This window comes from Suillus discolor (genome assembly GCF_016758755.1).
Source record: "Suillus discolor strain FC423 chromosome Unknown F5147scaffold_22, whole genome shotgun sequence".
In the NCBI taxonomy this organism is placed as follows: Eukaryota; Fungi; Basidiomycota; class Agaricomycetes; order Boletales; family Suillaceae; genus Suillus; species Suillus discolor.
In genome coordinates, this window is record NW_024541269.1 from 86,293 (window position 1) to 101,189 (window position 14,897).

General features: G+C 47.1%; 3 protein-coding genes across 3 annotated transcripts; 1 reads left to right on the top strand and 2 right to left on the bottom strand.

The window, feature by feature from the left end:
* Positions 1 to 1,366: 1,366 nt before the first annotated feature.
* Positions 1,367 to 5,324, bottom strand: F5147DRAFT_690453 (uncharacterized protein). The gene is made up of 19 exons (XM_041437071.1): positions 4,851 to 5,324; positions 4,765 to 4,797; positions 4,632 to 4,706; positions 4,325 to 4,580; positions 4,093 to 4,269; positions 3,950 to 4,041; positions 3,853 to 3,897; positions 3,784 to 3,795; positions 3,658 to 3,731; positions 3,586 to 3,597; positions 3,342 to 3,533; positions 3,204 to 3,290; positions 3,045 to 3,152; positions 2,963 to 2,995; positions 2,805 to 2,910; positions 2,432 to 2,755; positions 2,084 to 2,382; positions 1,843 to 2,033; positions 1,367 to 1,788 (listed from the first exon to the last, which is right to left on the bottom strand). Exons 1-19 carry the CDS (start codon positions 5,016 to 5,018, stop codon positions 1,424 to 1,426), a joined length of 2,649 nt encoding a protein of 882 aa, XP_041293707.1. The 5' UTR covers positions 5,019 to 5,324; the 3' UTR covers positions 1,367 to 1,423.
* A 923-nt stretch (positions 5,325 to 6,247) lies between these two features.
* Positions 6,248 to 9,050, bottom strand: F5147DRAFT_690460 (major facilitator superfamily domain-containing protein). The gene is made up of 15 exons (XM_041437072.1): positions 8,859 to 9,050; positions 8,445 to 8,681; positions 8,364 to 8,390; positions 8,222 to 8,298; positions 8,097 to 8,165; positions 7,861 to 8,049; positions 7,445 to 7,801; positions 7,180 to 7,385; positions 7,083 to 7,128; positions 6,985 to 7,022; positions 6,835 to 6,934; positions 6,695 to 6,787; positions 6,620 to 6,636; positions 6,445 to 6,558; positions 6,248 to 6,390 (listed from the first exon to the last, which is right to left on the bottom strand). Exons 2-15 carry the CDS (start codon positions 8,579 to 8,581, stop codon positions 6,346 to 6,348), a joined length of 1,515 nt encoding a protein of 504 aa, XP_041293708.1. The 5' UTR covers positions 8,582 to 8,681; positions 8,859 to 9,050; the 3' UTR covers positions 6,248 to 6,345.
* An 88-nt stretch (positions 9,051 to 9,138) lies between these two features.
* On the top strand, positions 9,139 to 14,477 carry F5147DRAFT_836404 (uncharacterized protein). The gene is made up of 27 exons (XM_041443998.1): positions 9,139 to 9,528; positions 9,586 to 9,651; positions 9,712 to 9,792; positions 9,873 to 10,150; positions 10,212 to 10,270; positions 10,328 to 10,719; positions 10,769 to 10,845; positions 10,900 to 10,944; positions 10,996 to 11,291; positions 11,341 to 11,437; positions 11,492 to 11,596; positions 11,649 to 11,777; positions 11,833 to 11,921; positions 11,972 to 12,063; positions 12,111 to 12,212; positions 12,295 to 12,332; positions 12,385 to 12,430; positions 12,481 to 12,508; positions 12,567 to 12,661; positions 12,718 to 12,792; positions 12,845 to 12,985; positions 13,040 to 13,215; positions 13,274 to 13,426; positions 13,485 to 13,666; positions 13,728 to 13,806; positions 13,859 to 13,937; positions 13,994 to 14,477. The coding sequence occupies exons 1-27, from the start codon at positions 9,426 to 9,428 to the stop codon at positions 14,302 to 14,304; spliced, it is 3,414 nt and encodes a 1,137-aa protein (XP_041293709.1). The 5' UTR covers positions 9,139 to 9,425; the 3' UTR covers positions 14,305 to 14,477.
* The last annotated feature ends 420 nt before the right edge of the window (positions 14,478 to 14,897 follow it).

Below are 14,897 nucleotides of genomic sequence, written 5' to 3' on the forward strand. Positions count from 1 at the left end.
GAAACTCACAACGTGTAAGCCATAGAAGAACTTAAATAACGACCACCCTCCCCACTTGACTGTGCATTGGATATCACGCCCAGCCGCACCCACTCCGTTGTAGTCTTCATTCTGCATTCGTCTTTCTGTGCACGTCTAGGTTCTGATCAAGTAGGTGATAGTTTCGTGTGGGATTTAATCAGAAGTTAGAGCTGAGACCGTCCTGCACCCATCAGAATCCAGATACCAGACACAACATTTTCGACAGGGAACACAAAGTACATCTGCTGGAGTCCAGACAGATTCAAGGGCGGCTGGTGCCAGTGAGCGGTGGATGCGAACTTATGACAGACATAGAATGTGGAATGCTGATGGTGGCAGGACAATCCCCCGAGTAAGCATCGTGTCATACAGTAAGACAGTGCAACTATAGAACCTCGAGACCAATCAGCCCATCGGAGTACCACTCCACCCATGAAGACCCAGTTTGCTGCACGACCTTTTCTGTAGATGGGAAGCCCTGTCCGACAATGTAAGCTTCAATTTGGATCCATTTCGTTTCGATGATGTACGAGATGCTGATGACATGATCTTGACTGAATCCCTATGGGCCACACCATAATCACCGGAACCCAGCACCCCGTCAACGCTCCAGTTGCTTGTCCTCCTTATGGCGTCACTTCAAGCCTTTCATAGCAACTGAATGCGACACTCGACCCCATTTTTACCTTCTCAGCTGGAGTCGAAACCTTGTCTCTGGCATGGTGCACAGACGACATGAACCGGAATTGCGAGAGCTGCCAATAATCGAGGTCTCGTGCATAGTAGGCAGGCCTGCCTTTTCAAGTCTTCCGAGTCTTTATCACTGGCTTCTTTCGCGCAGAGAAATTATCACGCCAGAAACTTCATTTCGCCCTCCCAAATTCAGCGACCTAGCGCAGCAACTCAGAGCGCACCATCATCATCGCAGCCACCATCTCCACCTCCACCTGCTACTACTTGGACACTTTCCGCCGTCGCTGGTACTGCTGGGCAATGGAAACGATCTCGCGTCCTCGTACAACCGTAGGACCTTTTGGGCAGTCCAACCATAAGTAGTGGCCTTCTGGCTGACCCAGAACTTTACAAGTTCGCATGGATAGGTCTTATAAACGCAACAACGATCAACCTTTCAACAACTTCTCTTTTCAATTCGCAAACAGCCGCAATGCGGCGGGCTTCCTAAGAGCGCTGGTACGACCTGCTGCTTCAACTTCTCCGTCAAAGCTATGCGCAGCCATGCATCGACCTTCTCATTGCCCTATGCAATATTCCCGCAAGCCAACGAAAATTGACCGGGGCTGGCTCTCGCCACTCACACACGCCTTATAAACGAACACTTTGCAGGTGGTTTATTATACCACGATCATCTATTGTCCAGGCGAATTGTTACAACTTTATCCTTTCAGAACACTACTAGGGACTTCTCTATATCCCATCCCATATTCTGCAGTCCGGGCTTGACTGCATGTGTTATCATAGCATCAGGACCGCACGCTAGGATGAGTCCATGCTCAGAGTGGCGAGGCATGTGCTCCGACAGTAACACATCATTGATTCGCCCAACGCTGTACGGCCACTCCTCAGGAGCGACACTAAGTGTGTAGTGCAGCTTGAAACGCCCCCTGCCATGCAATGCGAGGAGTGTGTCAAGTTCTTCTCTACAGAGGATGTCCTGCTCTGTTTTGTTCGCACTGATCACCCACACCCGGGTTTCGCTTTCCGCGTTTTGGAAGATACTGCGAAGCACCTGCAGGATCGGTGTTATCCCTGCACCATTTTATTTAGTATTGCACATTTACGATGTTGCATTCGAAGTCGTACCGCTTCCACCGCAAATCATGCCGACTTCCTTGATGGTCTTCCTTATCCCGTTCCACAATGCGGTACTTGGCCCGTCCCAAATGAAGGACCCTAACGGCCCCTTGAGCTCCACGCTATCTCCGATACGTAATTGATGGAAGCCAGTGGACATCTTCCCTCCAGTGGGGATTGACGCGGAAGGAAGATACAATCTAATGAAGAATTCAGTGCGAAGAGCAATATCATGACGAAGAATATGAACTTGATGAGAAAGTCGATGAAGCCTACTGCGTCTTGTTGCGATACCGGAGTATATGCCCTCTGTACCATCTCCCCAGTATCCTGTCGGCGTAAGCGGACGAAAACATGTTGTCCAACTGGCAGACCTAGCGGCTGGTTTCTTTTCAAGGCGAAACGATACAGGTAAGAATCGTGGTTGATCTGCTTGATGGCACACAATTCGACATCCTTCCATCGGCTGCGCTCTAGAAAGGTTTCATCGGACTGCGTTGTAATGGGCCTTTCTCTGGTTAAACTGGCTATAAGGGTACCAATGTGGTGCTGTAAACTGGTCCATAAACCGACGTTCTACGGCAAAATCACGACTCACCTCGGCCAATTTTTGTTTGCCTTCTGCAGAATGTATGGCGAAGAAGTCTTCGGATGCATCTTCGCCAGCTACAAGCAATATAGAGTCGCCGCCTCCTGGGTGGTCCTTTAGAAATGGAGTTCCATCGTAAACCTCGCCGTTGACAACAAACCACGGTTGCTGTCGATCTTGCGCCCTGAACTCTTCCAGGGTAATTTTCCGATTAATGCCAGGCTTCGTCAAGCAGACCTCATCTGATTCCACCTTTGGAGCACGTGGTGCGAGATCCCGTCCTTTTTCGCTGAAGACAGGCTTTGTAATATCCTCCCCCACCACTTTCATGCGCTGATTTGCTACCATCAGCATTTATTTTCTGGGACCAAAGAAGCATCACCTCCATCCATCCTCCATGCGCTGTCCCAGCGAGTGTTGGATGCTCAAATTGCAAGACAATTTTCCCGTCATCGTTGACAGTTCTATGAACGGCAATGCGAAACCACCTACCAGCAGCTCGCAGCAGCCCGCAGAATATAAGGTTTTATCAAGACGTACCAGTTGTTCATCATGCCAAGTGCATGCCAATACCTGTGAACAGTTGATGTTAATGAGCCCACACAGGACGATCCTCCCTTACATGTCTCTTTGTTGGAACGCGAGGCCTTCGTCCATAGCTCTAACCATCAACGCATCACAGCTCGCTAGAACGTCATGCGAGACATCAAATGTCCAGAAGCACCAACAGCTAGACGGGATCTGAACATTTTTCATTGCAGCGGTAATGCTTGCTGCTCACAAAGACGTATCGCGCTCTGATGCGTCAAGAGTTCCATAAAATGGGTCTTGGTGACGCACTTCTCTGAATCGGTCCTCAGGATACTCACTTTTTGACACTGTATCAATGAGGTGTCGATTCTGAAGCATGTAGACGTACATGTTTCCCAATGTCCATGTCTCCCCTTGGTCAAGCGAAACCTCGACACGGGTCACCCTGCGACCTCCACCTGCATAAGCATATCCTCGGATGGGATATGATGCGATTGTGCCATTCTCATCCGGCGTCTTATCGATGTAGAGTTTCTCATTATGATCCGGTTTCGCGATGACGCTATTGACGTTAAGCTCCCTGAAGACTCTTGTTCAATATTTGGTACATAAGAGAGTAAGATTAAACCAACGTGATGATATATCTGAGATATCCCCGACCTGGTGAGTAACTTGCTAAGGAACATCAGAGCACTCAGACTAACCTTGGGTCATACCACCAATGCTTCTCAGCGCGTGCTTGGTCAGGCATAACCTGCGTTGGTAACATTTTGTTGTCCTATGCAACGTTAGTGCGATTCATCCTCGAGGATAAAGTGATCTACGCATACCCAAAAGTGCAGCTGCATAAACAAAATCATCAGTTGACGCTTATTTGAGTTGTACGAGAACGGGCATACGTGGTGCTGGCTTTCACGATTGCTTATTTCGATGCTTCTCAGCCACTAATTGGTATCTAATTGACTGTGGACTCCTTGTCATCGGGAAACACCTTACCTTAACAGATCGTCCACCGATCTGACCCGGCACAATGATGCGCACAGGAAAACCATGGTCTGGCTCCAACGGTAAACCATTCATTGCCCAGGCTAATGTAGAAGGTCAGGAGGAATCGTAACATTGTAAGTGATTCGAATTACCAATGAGCATACCCTTGTCCTTATTGGACGCCCATGACAGTCGCTGCGATGTTCCATAGGGCCCATTCGGAAGCTTGTCTCCGCCTTCAAAGACAACATATTTGGCTTGTCTACAAATTGGTCTCACGTGATCCAATACATCGGCCAGATATACGCCCGTCCAAAGGGCTGTTGATACTTGATATTGATGTTGATGAGGACTTATTTGAATCAACACGAGTTGAAACCTCACCTCCCGCTGCTCCCCAGCTGAAGCCAAGTGTCTTGCGGACGACATTCTGTTCTTTCCGCCTGTTGCCGGCACATACAAGGGTTACAGGAAGGCTAACAACGGGAAACTTTTCTTGAAGCTCTTGCAGAGTGAATGTAACCTCTCGCTCCACCAGACCGTGTACGTGGATTGTCCAGTTAGCAGCTATCTCGTGGTTGACCTGTGGCACTGCACCATGATTCCGCACGAAATGCAGGTGAGCTGGAGTCAAGAATCCCTGCAAAGACACTCTCAGTCCCGTGCAAAACATCGGAAACAAGATACCTACACACTCAAATAGAACACTGAGTCGCGCTTCGGAGTTAAACGGGTGTTTTCCCGTCAATCGTACGAGTTCTGGATTCTGAGCACGGAGGACCTGATCAAAAATCACGCAGATATCATTGATTCACCGTCCTTACACGATTGACCCAGTTATCTGGTGTGTCGAGATCCTGGTGAATGTAAATGTCAGGTTAACGTTGTGCGCTGAAATATCCAGCACAACCTGCTGAGCTACTTCTGTTGGGGTAGCATTGATTGGCAGCTGTGGGAGGCCCTGAGGAAGTTGGGGACCATTTCTTTCGGGCCCGTCGAGAGATGAGAGAAAGAACGGTACAGGTAGACCATCCTGAAGTTTCTGGTTGGTGAGGTCTGGGGAGCGTACCAAGGACATGAAAGCAATAGACGGAGTGGTAGCAGGTGAACGAATTGCTAAGTGAGTGAGCGGACGAACTTGAAGTCCTTGAGAATTGTTGGGTAACAGTCAAATATTGGGTCGCCACTAGCACTGCTCGACACTCAATAATACTAACTTGAACCACCTCCCAAGTCACGCGGGAATTCATCCCATGGTCCGTTCAAGTAAAACCAGTTCGGCCAGATACCGATTTGGTTCTGTCAACTGATAAGCTGTTATCGATTAGCACGCATGGACTTACGGAAGACTGAAGTTGAATCCCTTGGAAAGTTTCGCAGTGCCTGCGGCTTGGCAGACGTAAATAATTTTTGGACTCATCAGCCAAAGCAGGTGCCTGGGGTCCTACGAGTGAAGCTAACATCTCAACATGGCAGTTGCTAAAGTTTCATATAGACCGGACTTGGACCGGACTTTGTTTTGTCACGGTTGCGGCCTTATCGGTACCATTCAACAATCCCGCCTTTGGGCGCACGAAGTACACCAGAGTAACAAGCTTGTTCGAGGCTCATATTGGTCACCTTGATCGTAGCTGCGACAATGTCACCTCTCGCAGCGCACGACTAATATCGATTGATAATATTGTGGTACCACAGTGATGTACCACTAGACCATGCTTGGCCGCAGTGATTCCTCGTAGTGATGCGTTACTCGGTACCTTCCGCTAGCAACCCTTACCCCGGTCATTAGCACGACGGCTTTCTCATCTTTCCAAATGACTGGCCAGCTTAGTGATAAATCAGGATTATTATATTCCTCCACTGATGTGCAACATATATAAAACCTAGCAGTGCAGGATCCGTAACAATCTCATGTCTGACTCCTGCAATCGTATCAGGATGAGCAGCTATTTGGGGGTATCTCGCGCGCGGGACCCGCAAGTAAGCACCTATGTAGCAGCTAGAAGCGGTGAGGGACACAAAATGAAATCTGGTCTATCTAGCTGTAAAAAACTCTTTTACATGTCAAAGACGTTAGTAGTCTAGACTAGTTCAATCGTACACGTTGTCACTCCAAGCATTCTCATGACCCTTTTTGACTGACATCTTTCATTCAAAACTAGTAGGTTGAGCCGATACTCTCCTGCTCGGGCTCACTTTGACATCGACCCAGCCTTCCTGATTGATTGATTCAAATGGCAGTTCGGAAGCGCTCAGCTATCATTCTCACTATCATATAGGACAGGAATATCTTCACATCAGTCAAGATGCAGGGTCATATGGTTGGGCGATACGAACAGACAAAAACATTTTCCTTAAATAAATGTACTATAAGAAGACTACTCAGGTACCAAATATCACCTTGTTCAAAACTGAGGTACACGGATGATACAGAGTAAGAGGTTCACGCCCTGGGGGTATTATCTTAGTACTCATTGTACAGGGTGGGCGGACCCTTTACTCACGACTGCGATAACACCAGCAATCCAAAATGCCCTGCCAAGAGGATATGGTTGAAAGCGGAAGATAATCGCGAAGAATATCCCTCCAAGATTTCCCATTGCGCCTACAATTCCGGTCTAGACAAGTCAAGTTTGAATCATTCTGCCATCACCACACACCAATTGATGTAAGACTGACCATAAATCCATTGGAGTCTTGTGACAGAACAGGATCAGTCATGAAAATTGGCAATTTAGTACACTGAACACGGACTGGGGTTGCAATGTGGAACAAGAGAAAAGTTGGCTCCATTGGCGACCTCATTGAACATTGCGACAATGACAAAAATCACAATGATGACCTCAACTGGTGTTGCTGTCAGCCATCAGTGATAAATTGAGGTCCGAACTCACGGGATGGATGAGAGTGGTTATCAATGTAAAAACCAAGACCAAGCGATAAAAGCCCTTGAGCGACTCCACAAGCAATGGTCAGGTACTTCTTGCCAGGCACCTGCAGAGCCTCTTCAAACCGATTCCATGCACGATGTCAATGGCACTTACACCAAATTTGACATATATGAGATCTCCGAAATATCCGCCTGTAATGAGATGGTGGTTATGAGGAGGAGATAGATTAGCTTGCGAAGAAAGTGACTAACCAAGCGGCCTGAAGAACACGTTAAGGAGACCGTAGATGCCTGCAATCTAATAAATCTGTCATCACATAGGTCATAGCGACTGTTTAAGGAGACTCACATAGCCAGCTTTGGTCTGGCCAAAAGTGGGGGACTTGAATAGGGTATACAGAACGGTCGCCAAGTTGACATCAATAGCAAGCTCGTAGCCGAAAGTAGTCATATAAGCCAACGAGGGAAGCCAGGTCAGTGGGTTTAGAACGATTTCATACGCCGTGTTCAGGGAAAGTGGGTTGTTGACAGCAGTGTCCAATTCTGAAACCAAGTCTATAACATTCGGTTAAGCGAACAAGCAAAATCAACAAAGGAGAACGATAAGCACTGACTTGTAGCAGTAACAGCAGTAACAGTAACCTTAATATTCTTCTCGTCTCCAGTCTCGATATCATCACCAGACTTTGTTTTTATATTTTCGCTATTGCTCGTTTGATCATCTGACGCAGGAAGTGTAGTGGCAACAGCTTTATAGCGATCACTCCATTTGCCCGCGGGATGGTCAGTGCCAAACATTAGAATGGCAGCAGCAACAGAGAGGAGAATGGGAACAGGAACGATTGCAAATGCCACCCGCCAGGCAACGTGCGGGCTCATACCGTCAGCAAGCAATTGATTGAAGAGAGCGATCATGATGATGAACGTGAAGCCTCCGCCCGCATTTCCCCAGCCTCCGCCTAAGGCATTCGCTGTGAATTTGATTATATTAGAATACTCAACACATTAAATTTTTTAAACAGAGTTTCACCTCTACCAACGACTTTTGTGTCAAAGAACGCAGTGTTCCAAGCTTGACAAGAGACAAATGTGGCACCGAGAATGCCAATGAAGAACCGGACAATGTAGAGACCTTGCGCAGTTGATATGGTCCCAGCAAGGCCAGAAGGAATCGCCCCTATAATGAGAAGACCCGCCATTACTTTGCGGGGCCCATATCCTACAAGATCAAATATATGAAGTGCTAGGGTGTCGAACTGTACTCACGATCGATGAGGGGACCTGATATAACCCGTACAACGAGGGTGGCGCACAGCGAAACAATATTCGAATTCCCTTAACAGTGTTTCAGATCATAACTAACGGTACATGGGCTCGGAATTTGAGCGTACCGACTTCCTCAGATGTCAACTTCAAGTCAGTCTTGATGGCATCTGGAATGAGAGGGGCGAATGCGAACCACGATAAGCTGTATAAACAAATCATGTTTAGCGACCAACGTGCACAAAACATCTAATAGTAAATCTCATTCACAAGGCGACAAAAAATCCAAGCCACGACCTGCATGACTACCAATAAGATATGACACTGCATACACTGTTTAGAGAAACGTACAGATGGAAATTGCGAGAGTACTGATTGTTCAGCGAGAAAATAGGGATCGTGGAGCATTTGCGGTTACTGGGATTGATCACTGGGTAGCGCATGCTCGCATACGCATTGCTAATGCCAGAAAGTGTCAGAGCAGGCATAGGCGCAGTCGATAAAATACAGTGTCGAAGGGTGAATTGCAAGAATCTTGAACGAAGTATGAGCGTCTTGGGTTATATTTCAACTACTGACCCAAGCAAGCTAAGACATTGGTCCAGCAGTGAGTGACAGACTTCATAATCATGATAAAACCAGATGGGAACTTGAAATACATATTCACTGACACGGCTGCCAATCATTCAGGCCAGGATGCTGTCAGTGGCGCGTGAAGTGGCTCAAGGACTGAGGCACCCTGAATGCTGGTAATTATCTACTTACATGGTGGTAGGCCCAGGTAGAGAGGTCAGAATTCGAAAGATAAGGTTCCGCAGGTGGCATGCCAACTGAGGTGATCAACGAATTGCCATATCACCGAAGCTGTACAAAAGGCAACAAGATGCCTTTCGAGGATGCAGTGGGAGTAAGTATCAAGTTGGAGTTGATGTTGAAGTAAGTAGCACCGTCACACGGTGGTTCAATTGCATGGTGACCGGGGTCTGAGTCACTAGCTACTATAGTCTATAGAGCTCCTTCCTTATCATTTCGTCACTTTCACCAAGTTGGTTTTCTTGATGCGACCAACTTTATTTCACGACAGGTCCACTATCGCATGTGAAATGTGGCATGAGATCCGATTAGTCTCTTTGCCAGACATTTATAGACAAGAAAATATAGTCTAAACATCTGGCGTACAGGACTCCCTAGCGGCTACTACTAACTCACTATTTTTCTGAGCCTGGCGGACTTCCTAGTTCGCATGCCCTAGCGCCTTGAAGCTCCTCATCAACGCCGTGATATATTGTCATCAGCCTGCGTGTGTCGTCAGTCTGCAGAATTTCCATCAAGATGGCCTCCCCGGAAAAGCCAGTCGTACACCAGGATAGTACTTCCGTGAGTCAGGATCCACGAAGGACAATTTTTGTGGTTGGTCTAGGGATGGTGGGGATAGGTAAGTTGAAACCAGAGATAGGGTAAGGTTAGCTGTTACTTATACGTTTGTTTAAAGCGTTTATCGAAAAGATGCTCACCTTGGATGAAGCCAAACGATACCGATTGGTGACATGCGGCGAAGGTAAGTTAGATACTGTGGTTCATAGTGAAATGAAATACGAACTGACTTGTCGTTTGTTAGAGTCCCATGTGGCGTACAATCGTGTCGCACTCACAGACTATTTTCAACACCGCTCCGTCGAGAAACTCTATCTAAACCAAGGTAATGTGTTTGATAGTACATTTATGCCTTGATGTGTATTAGCTTACCGTGACTGTTTTCGCATTGTCCACTTCCAACAGTGGAGTGGTATACTCAACAAGATCCAGAGCACTTTCTTTTCCATACTGGAGAACGGGTCACCTCCTTAGACACTGTCGCCCATTCTGTTACGACCAGCAAAGGGCGCAATATAAGTTATGATTACTGCGTTCTTGCTACTGGCTCCGAAAGCACTCTTCCGTCATATGTTTCCCCAGTCAGGGCTGAGCGAGCCCAGGGAATATTCGTTTATAGAAATATCTCTGATCTCGACAAAATATTGTCGTATTCCGAACAAGAACACGTTCGAGGTGGCCGAGTGCGTATCATACAACCCAAGACATACTTGCGCGCTGAACTCATTTTCTTCACTCCCTCAGGCTGTTGTCGTTGGAGGCGGTCTCATCGGATTAGAGGCTGCGAAAGCAGTGTTTGATCTGTAAGTGATCCTCTTCCGTTCACGCCAACTTTTATCTCACTGAAAATCGTGGGACAGTGAGACAATATCAGAAGTCGTGATCATCAACCGTCAAGTCTTCCCACTGTCGCGCCAACTTGATGACGAAGGTGGAGAAATTGTCCTTCGACGGATTGAAGCCATGGGTGTACGAGTCCTCACTAGGACGTCTGTCAAAGATATCATCACTTCAGATGGAGTCTTGACTGGCCTCACTCTGTCAGATGATCGATATCTTAAGGCTGAGATGGTCATTCATGCTATTGGCATCACCCCTCGAGACGACTTGGCCCGCCAGGCGGGCCTGAAATGCGTTGAGAAGGGAGGTGTAGTCATCAACGACCTGTTGCAGACCAGCGCCCAAGACGTCTATGCAATCGGCGAGTGCGCGAGCTGGAAGGACAACACGTATGGTCTCATTGCACCTGGGGGTGAGAGCACCTGCATTCGCCTGTTGGTTACTACTGATAGTGTCATTAGTGGAGATGGCTGACATCTTATCATTTAATTTCACGCAAGTTGAGACTGGCCTCGGTGGCTTCAAACCAAGGGTAATGGTAGGTGACTATTCCTGCGTTTGTGTCATCTGTTCACCACTATAATATTGTCAGAATATGCCCGACCTCTCAACAAAGCTAAAACTGATGGGAGTCGATGTAAGTTATCACACTCCGCACCTATTACCGCTCTACATCACTCGATATTAGGTTGCCTCCTTCGGTGATTACTTTGCCGACAAGCGCAGTGCACGGGGTGTCCTCACCAGTAAGGTGGCGGTTGCAGAGCCTCTTACTCGAGACAAAGCCCAGAAATCCATCGACGGGAAACCTACTGCATGGCAGATAAGTCCTTCGGGAAGCACTCCCAGCAACAGAGTGAAGGAAGGCGAAGTTGCAATCAACACTGTCACTATGGGGATGAAGCACGGAAGCCGCCGGGCTGCACTGGATGGTCCTATTGAGTGCTTGACTTATCGTGATCCGTTCTCGTGTGTTTATAAGAAGTGAGTTGCGAAGACAGAAGTTTGTTATATAATGTTCACGGAAGTATAGGTACATCTTCACCGCCGACGGCAAGTATCTATTGGGTGGCATGATGGTTGGTGATACCTCCGACTATGTGAAACTCGTGTCCTTAGTCAAGAAGAAGGTGAACTTCACAAAGATTTTCTTTCCTAGCAACCCTGCTGATGCTAAAAGGTAGAAAGAGCTAGAGGAGCCACCTTCCAAATTCATTATTGGATCAGGCTCTAAAGGCCCGGACGATGGCGCTGACCTCGACGATGACACCCAGATCTGTAGTTGCCATGCAAGTATTATCTCTTCTGCATCACCAAGCTCGCATCCTAATTTGATTGTAGAATGTCACGAAGGGCTGTATTAGCGAATCTGTGAAAGCTGGTGTTACCACTCTGTCAGACCTGAAAGCAAAGACAAAAATTGGTACTGGATGCGGTGGGTGTGTGCCTTTGGCCACAAACATATTCAAGGTATATTAATTTTCCCTTCATCACAAACGTCCAAAGTGACCTGACAAACCTGTAGGCAGAAATGAAGAAAGCAGGACATGCTGTATCGAACCACCTTTGTCCCCACTTTGGTATAGCCCGACAAGAGCTCTTCAGCATCGTGAAGTGTGTCTACAGCGTTGTATCCTGAAAATCTAATTTATCGCGTCCTCTAGGATACGCAAGTTGAAAACATTCCCAGAGATCATGGAGGCTGCTGGTGTGAAAAAAGATTCACTTGGCTGCGAGATATGCAAGCCGGCTATTGGTAGGGAATGATATGATGATGATTCGTCCAATGCTCAGCCTGCCTAGGTTCCATCCTGTCGTCATTGTACAATGAGCTCGTGATCACACCTGTACACCACGCCAACCAGGACACCAACGATAAATACCTTGCTAACATTCAAAGGAATGGTGAGTCCTCGTTTATTCACGAATATGCTCACGTTTATCTTTCCTTTTTCATTACATAACTGATTTTTATTCTTGCTGACAGGTACATTTTCTGTTGTTCCTCGGGTTGCTGGAGGAGAAGTCAGTACAATTTCCTGCCGTTTGTGGGTGAAAATTCATTCGTGACTTTTAGATCACGCCGGACAAACTCGTTGTTCTTGGACAAGTTGCAAATAAATGTGGGGTGTCTTTACTGCATGTTTTCTACGCACTCACGCCATGCTGGCAGACAATTTGTACACCAAGATTACAGGAGGGTGAGTGTATCATATTGTGCAGGTGTTACATGTGAAAATTCGAGATTTATGATATCAGGCAGCGCATCGACCTCTTTGGCGCTAATAAGCAAGATCTCCCCGACATCTGGGAGGAACTTGTTGCTGCAGGATTCGAAAGTGGACATGCTTATGGTGCGATAGAACCTAGTGATCGATTCAAGTTGTCATGTTGATCATCCATGATTCAGGAAAGGCCTTGCGGACTGTGAAGTCTTGCGTTGGTACCACATGGTGCCGCTACGGAATCGGTGATTCTGTCGGAAGTTCGTGTAATCCTGCATATGTTGAGTTTCATCAACTGAATGAGATGTACAGTGGCCATTCACCTTGAAGAGCGGTATAAGGGCATTCGTTCGCCTCATAAGATCAAGGGCGGCGTGAGTGGTTGCGTTCGAGAGTGCGCCGAAGCACAGTCCAAGGACTTTGGCTTGATTGCAACTGACAAAGGATGGAACGGTACGTACTCTCCACTACATCATTGTGACTCCCACGAACCAAGATCTATATCAGTTTTCATCGCTGGAAATGGTGGATCGAATCCGAAGCATGCAACGCTATTTGCTAAAGATGTTCCTCCGTCAAAGGTGGTTCGCATCCTTGATCGTTTTCTAATGTACTATATCCATACTGCGGACAAGCTCATGAGAACTGCGAGATGGGTTGAACAGTTTAATGGTGGTATTGAGGTTTGTTACATGAGTATCGTGTAATCTTTTCTATGCTTATTGATATTATCTTACACAGCGACTCAAAGCAATTCTTCTTGACGACGAGCTCGGCCTCTGTGCGGATCTGGAGAGGGAAATGAGCGAGCTTATCGGATCTTATGCAGATGAATGGAAAGCTGTGGTCAATGATCCTGCAAGGAGACGTCAGTTCCGTCAGTTCGTCAACACTGTCAGTGAAGCCGCATGTTTGGGGAGGACAAGCTATGGTACTAATGGCTTACGTACAGGATGAACGTAGCCCTCAAACGGCAGTCATCACAGAGCGAGGGCAGGAACGTCCAGCGGACTGGCCGAAACAGTTGCCTCCCGCCAAACTTGGTGAATCAGTCATCGTTACTCCCAAATCTGAATGGGAATGGCGGAAGTTGGCCACTGTTAACGATCTTATGCCAACTGATGATGCTACCACGTGAGTTCTTATATACGTTCATCTCTTGCTTCGCCTGATACTAAGGCCTCTGCGTTCTCAGGTCTGCTGCTGTCAAATATGGTGACTCGCAGTTGGCTATTTTTCACATTCCCAAGCGGGGCTACTTTGCCACGCAACAGGTACAGTCCACTTCGCACCCTTTCTGAACATATTTCGAGATTGATTTTGCAGATGTGCCCACATAAGCGGGCTTTCGTGCTCGATCACGGAATTGTTGGCGACGACCTGGATGGCAATCTCTACGTTTCATGCAAGTGACATATCTTATCCGCTATCTGCTAGTCTTCTGAACCCTCCGTTTCTAAGGTCCCTTGCACAAACGAAACTTTCGCCTTACGGACGGTAAATGTTTGAACGACGAAGATTTTTCCATTATTCCGTTTGATGTGAAGCAAGAAGGTGACAATCTCCTCGTGCTTCTCCCCGATTCAGGCAACTTGGATGCAGTCATTGGAACAAGCAAATGGATGATCAAACAAGCAACGGTAGAGGTTTCTTCACGCGGTGGTGAAGGGATCGAAATTGCCGGTGTTGGAATGGGTACACCTGAAAGTGGGTCTACGTGCACTGGGGGACAAAGTTTGTGCAGTGGTGGAAATGCATCATTGGATTGGTGATTCGATGGCACCTGCCGTTATTTATATTGGAGAGTCAGAGTTGGTAATTTTGACACGAATCAGAATCGACGATCCAGCGTCAAGTTATTTCGTGGCTTGATCGTGTGAACTGTGGTAAAAGCTAGCTTGTAAAGCACGCCGACCGCGGACGTGCGTTGGCGAGTTGATTCATGTGATATATATATATACTTAATGAAGGTTCTGGCCCTAGGCACGTTTCTGAGAGCAGTGAAGCGAGGCATGATGCAATATTTGAATCATAATTCGTCACTGAGTGCATGGATCAGGATGGAACATTAAAATCTCGAAGTGAAATGAGCCAAAGTTGACGCTGATTTATAGTTTTGAATCGGTACTACAATCGGCGAAAATCGTAGACCTGAATCGCGTCAAAATTGCCAACTGACTCTATTGTAACGTCTCCGAAATTCCAATAGCTAATCGTCACCGCTTACACATGCAACTCGTATAGATTAATGCCTTAAAGTGTTAAAATGTCTGTCATAGAGTGGTATCGATGTTAGTCCATGATCAGCTTCCCATATTGTGACTAACTCTATTACCAGTACTGAGCGCTCGAGTAGATCATGTGC

Excerpts from the sequence above, each read along its gene's own strand:
- F5147DRAFT_690460 (XM_041437072.1), bottom strand. The coding sequence starts at position 8,581 with ATGCCTGCTCTGACACTTTCTGGCATTAGCAATGCGTATGCGAGCATG. Across the intron at positions 8,050-8,096 it reads ATCAGGTCCCCTCATCGATC|GATATGGGCCCCGCAAAGTA; the intron begins GTGAGTACAGTT and ends TTGATCTTGTAG. Across the intron at positions 6,935-6,984 it reads TCATATATGTCAAATTTGGT|GTGCCTGGCAAGAAGTACCT; the intron begins GTAAGTGCCATT and ends GAGGCTCTGCAG.
- F5147DRAFT_690453 (XM_041437071.1), bottom strand. The coding sequence starts at position 5,018 with ATGTCCTTGGTACGCTCCCCAGACCTCACCAACCAGAAACTTCAGGAT. Across the intron at positions 4,707-4,764 it reads CAGATAACTGGGTCAATCGT|AATCCAGAACTCGTACGATT; the intron begins GTAAGGACGGTG and ends CTCCGTGCTCAG. Across the intron at positions 3,291-3,341 it reads ACATGGACATTGGGAAACAT|TGAGTATCCTGAGGACCGAT; the intron begins GTACGTCTACAT and ends AGTGTCAAAAAG.
- F5147DRAFT_836404 (XM_041443998.1), top strand. The coding sequence starts at position 9,426 with ATGGCCTCCCCGGAAAAGCCAGTCGTACACCAGGATAGTACTTCCGTG. Across the intron at positions 10,271-10,327 it reads GCGAAAGCAGTGTTTGATCT|TGAGACAATATCAGAAGTCG; the intron begins GTAAGTGATCCT and ends ATCGTGGGACAG. Across the intron at positions 10,720-10,768 it reads TGGTCTCATTGCACCTGGGG|TGGAGATGGCTGACATCTTA; the intron begins GTGAGAGCACCT and ends TAGTGTCATTAG.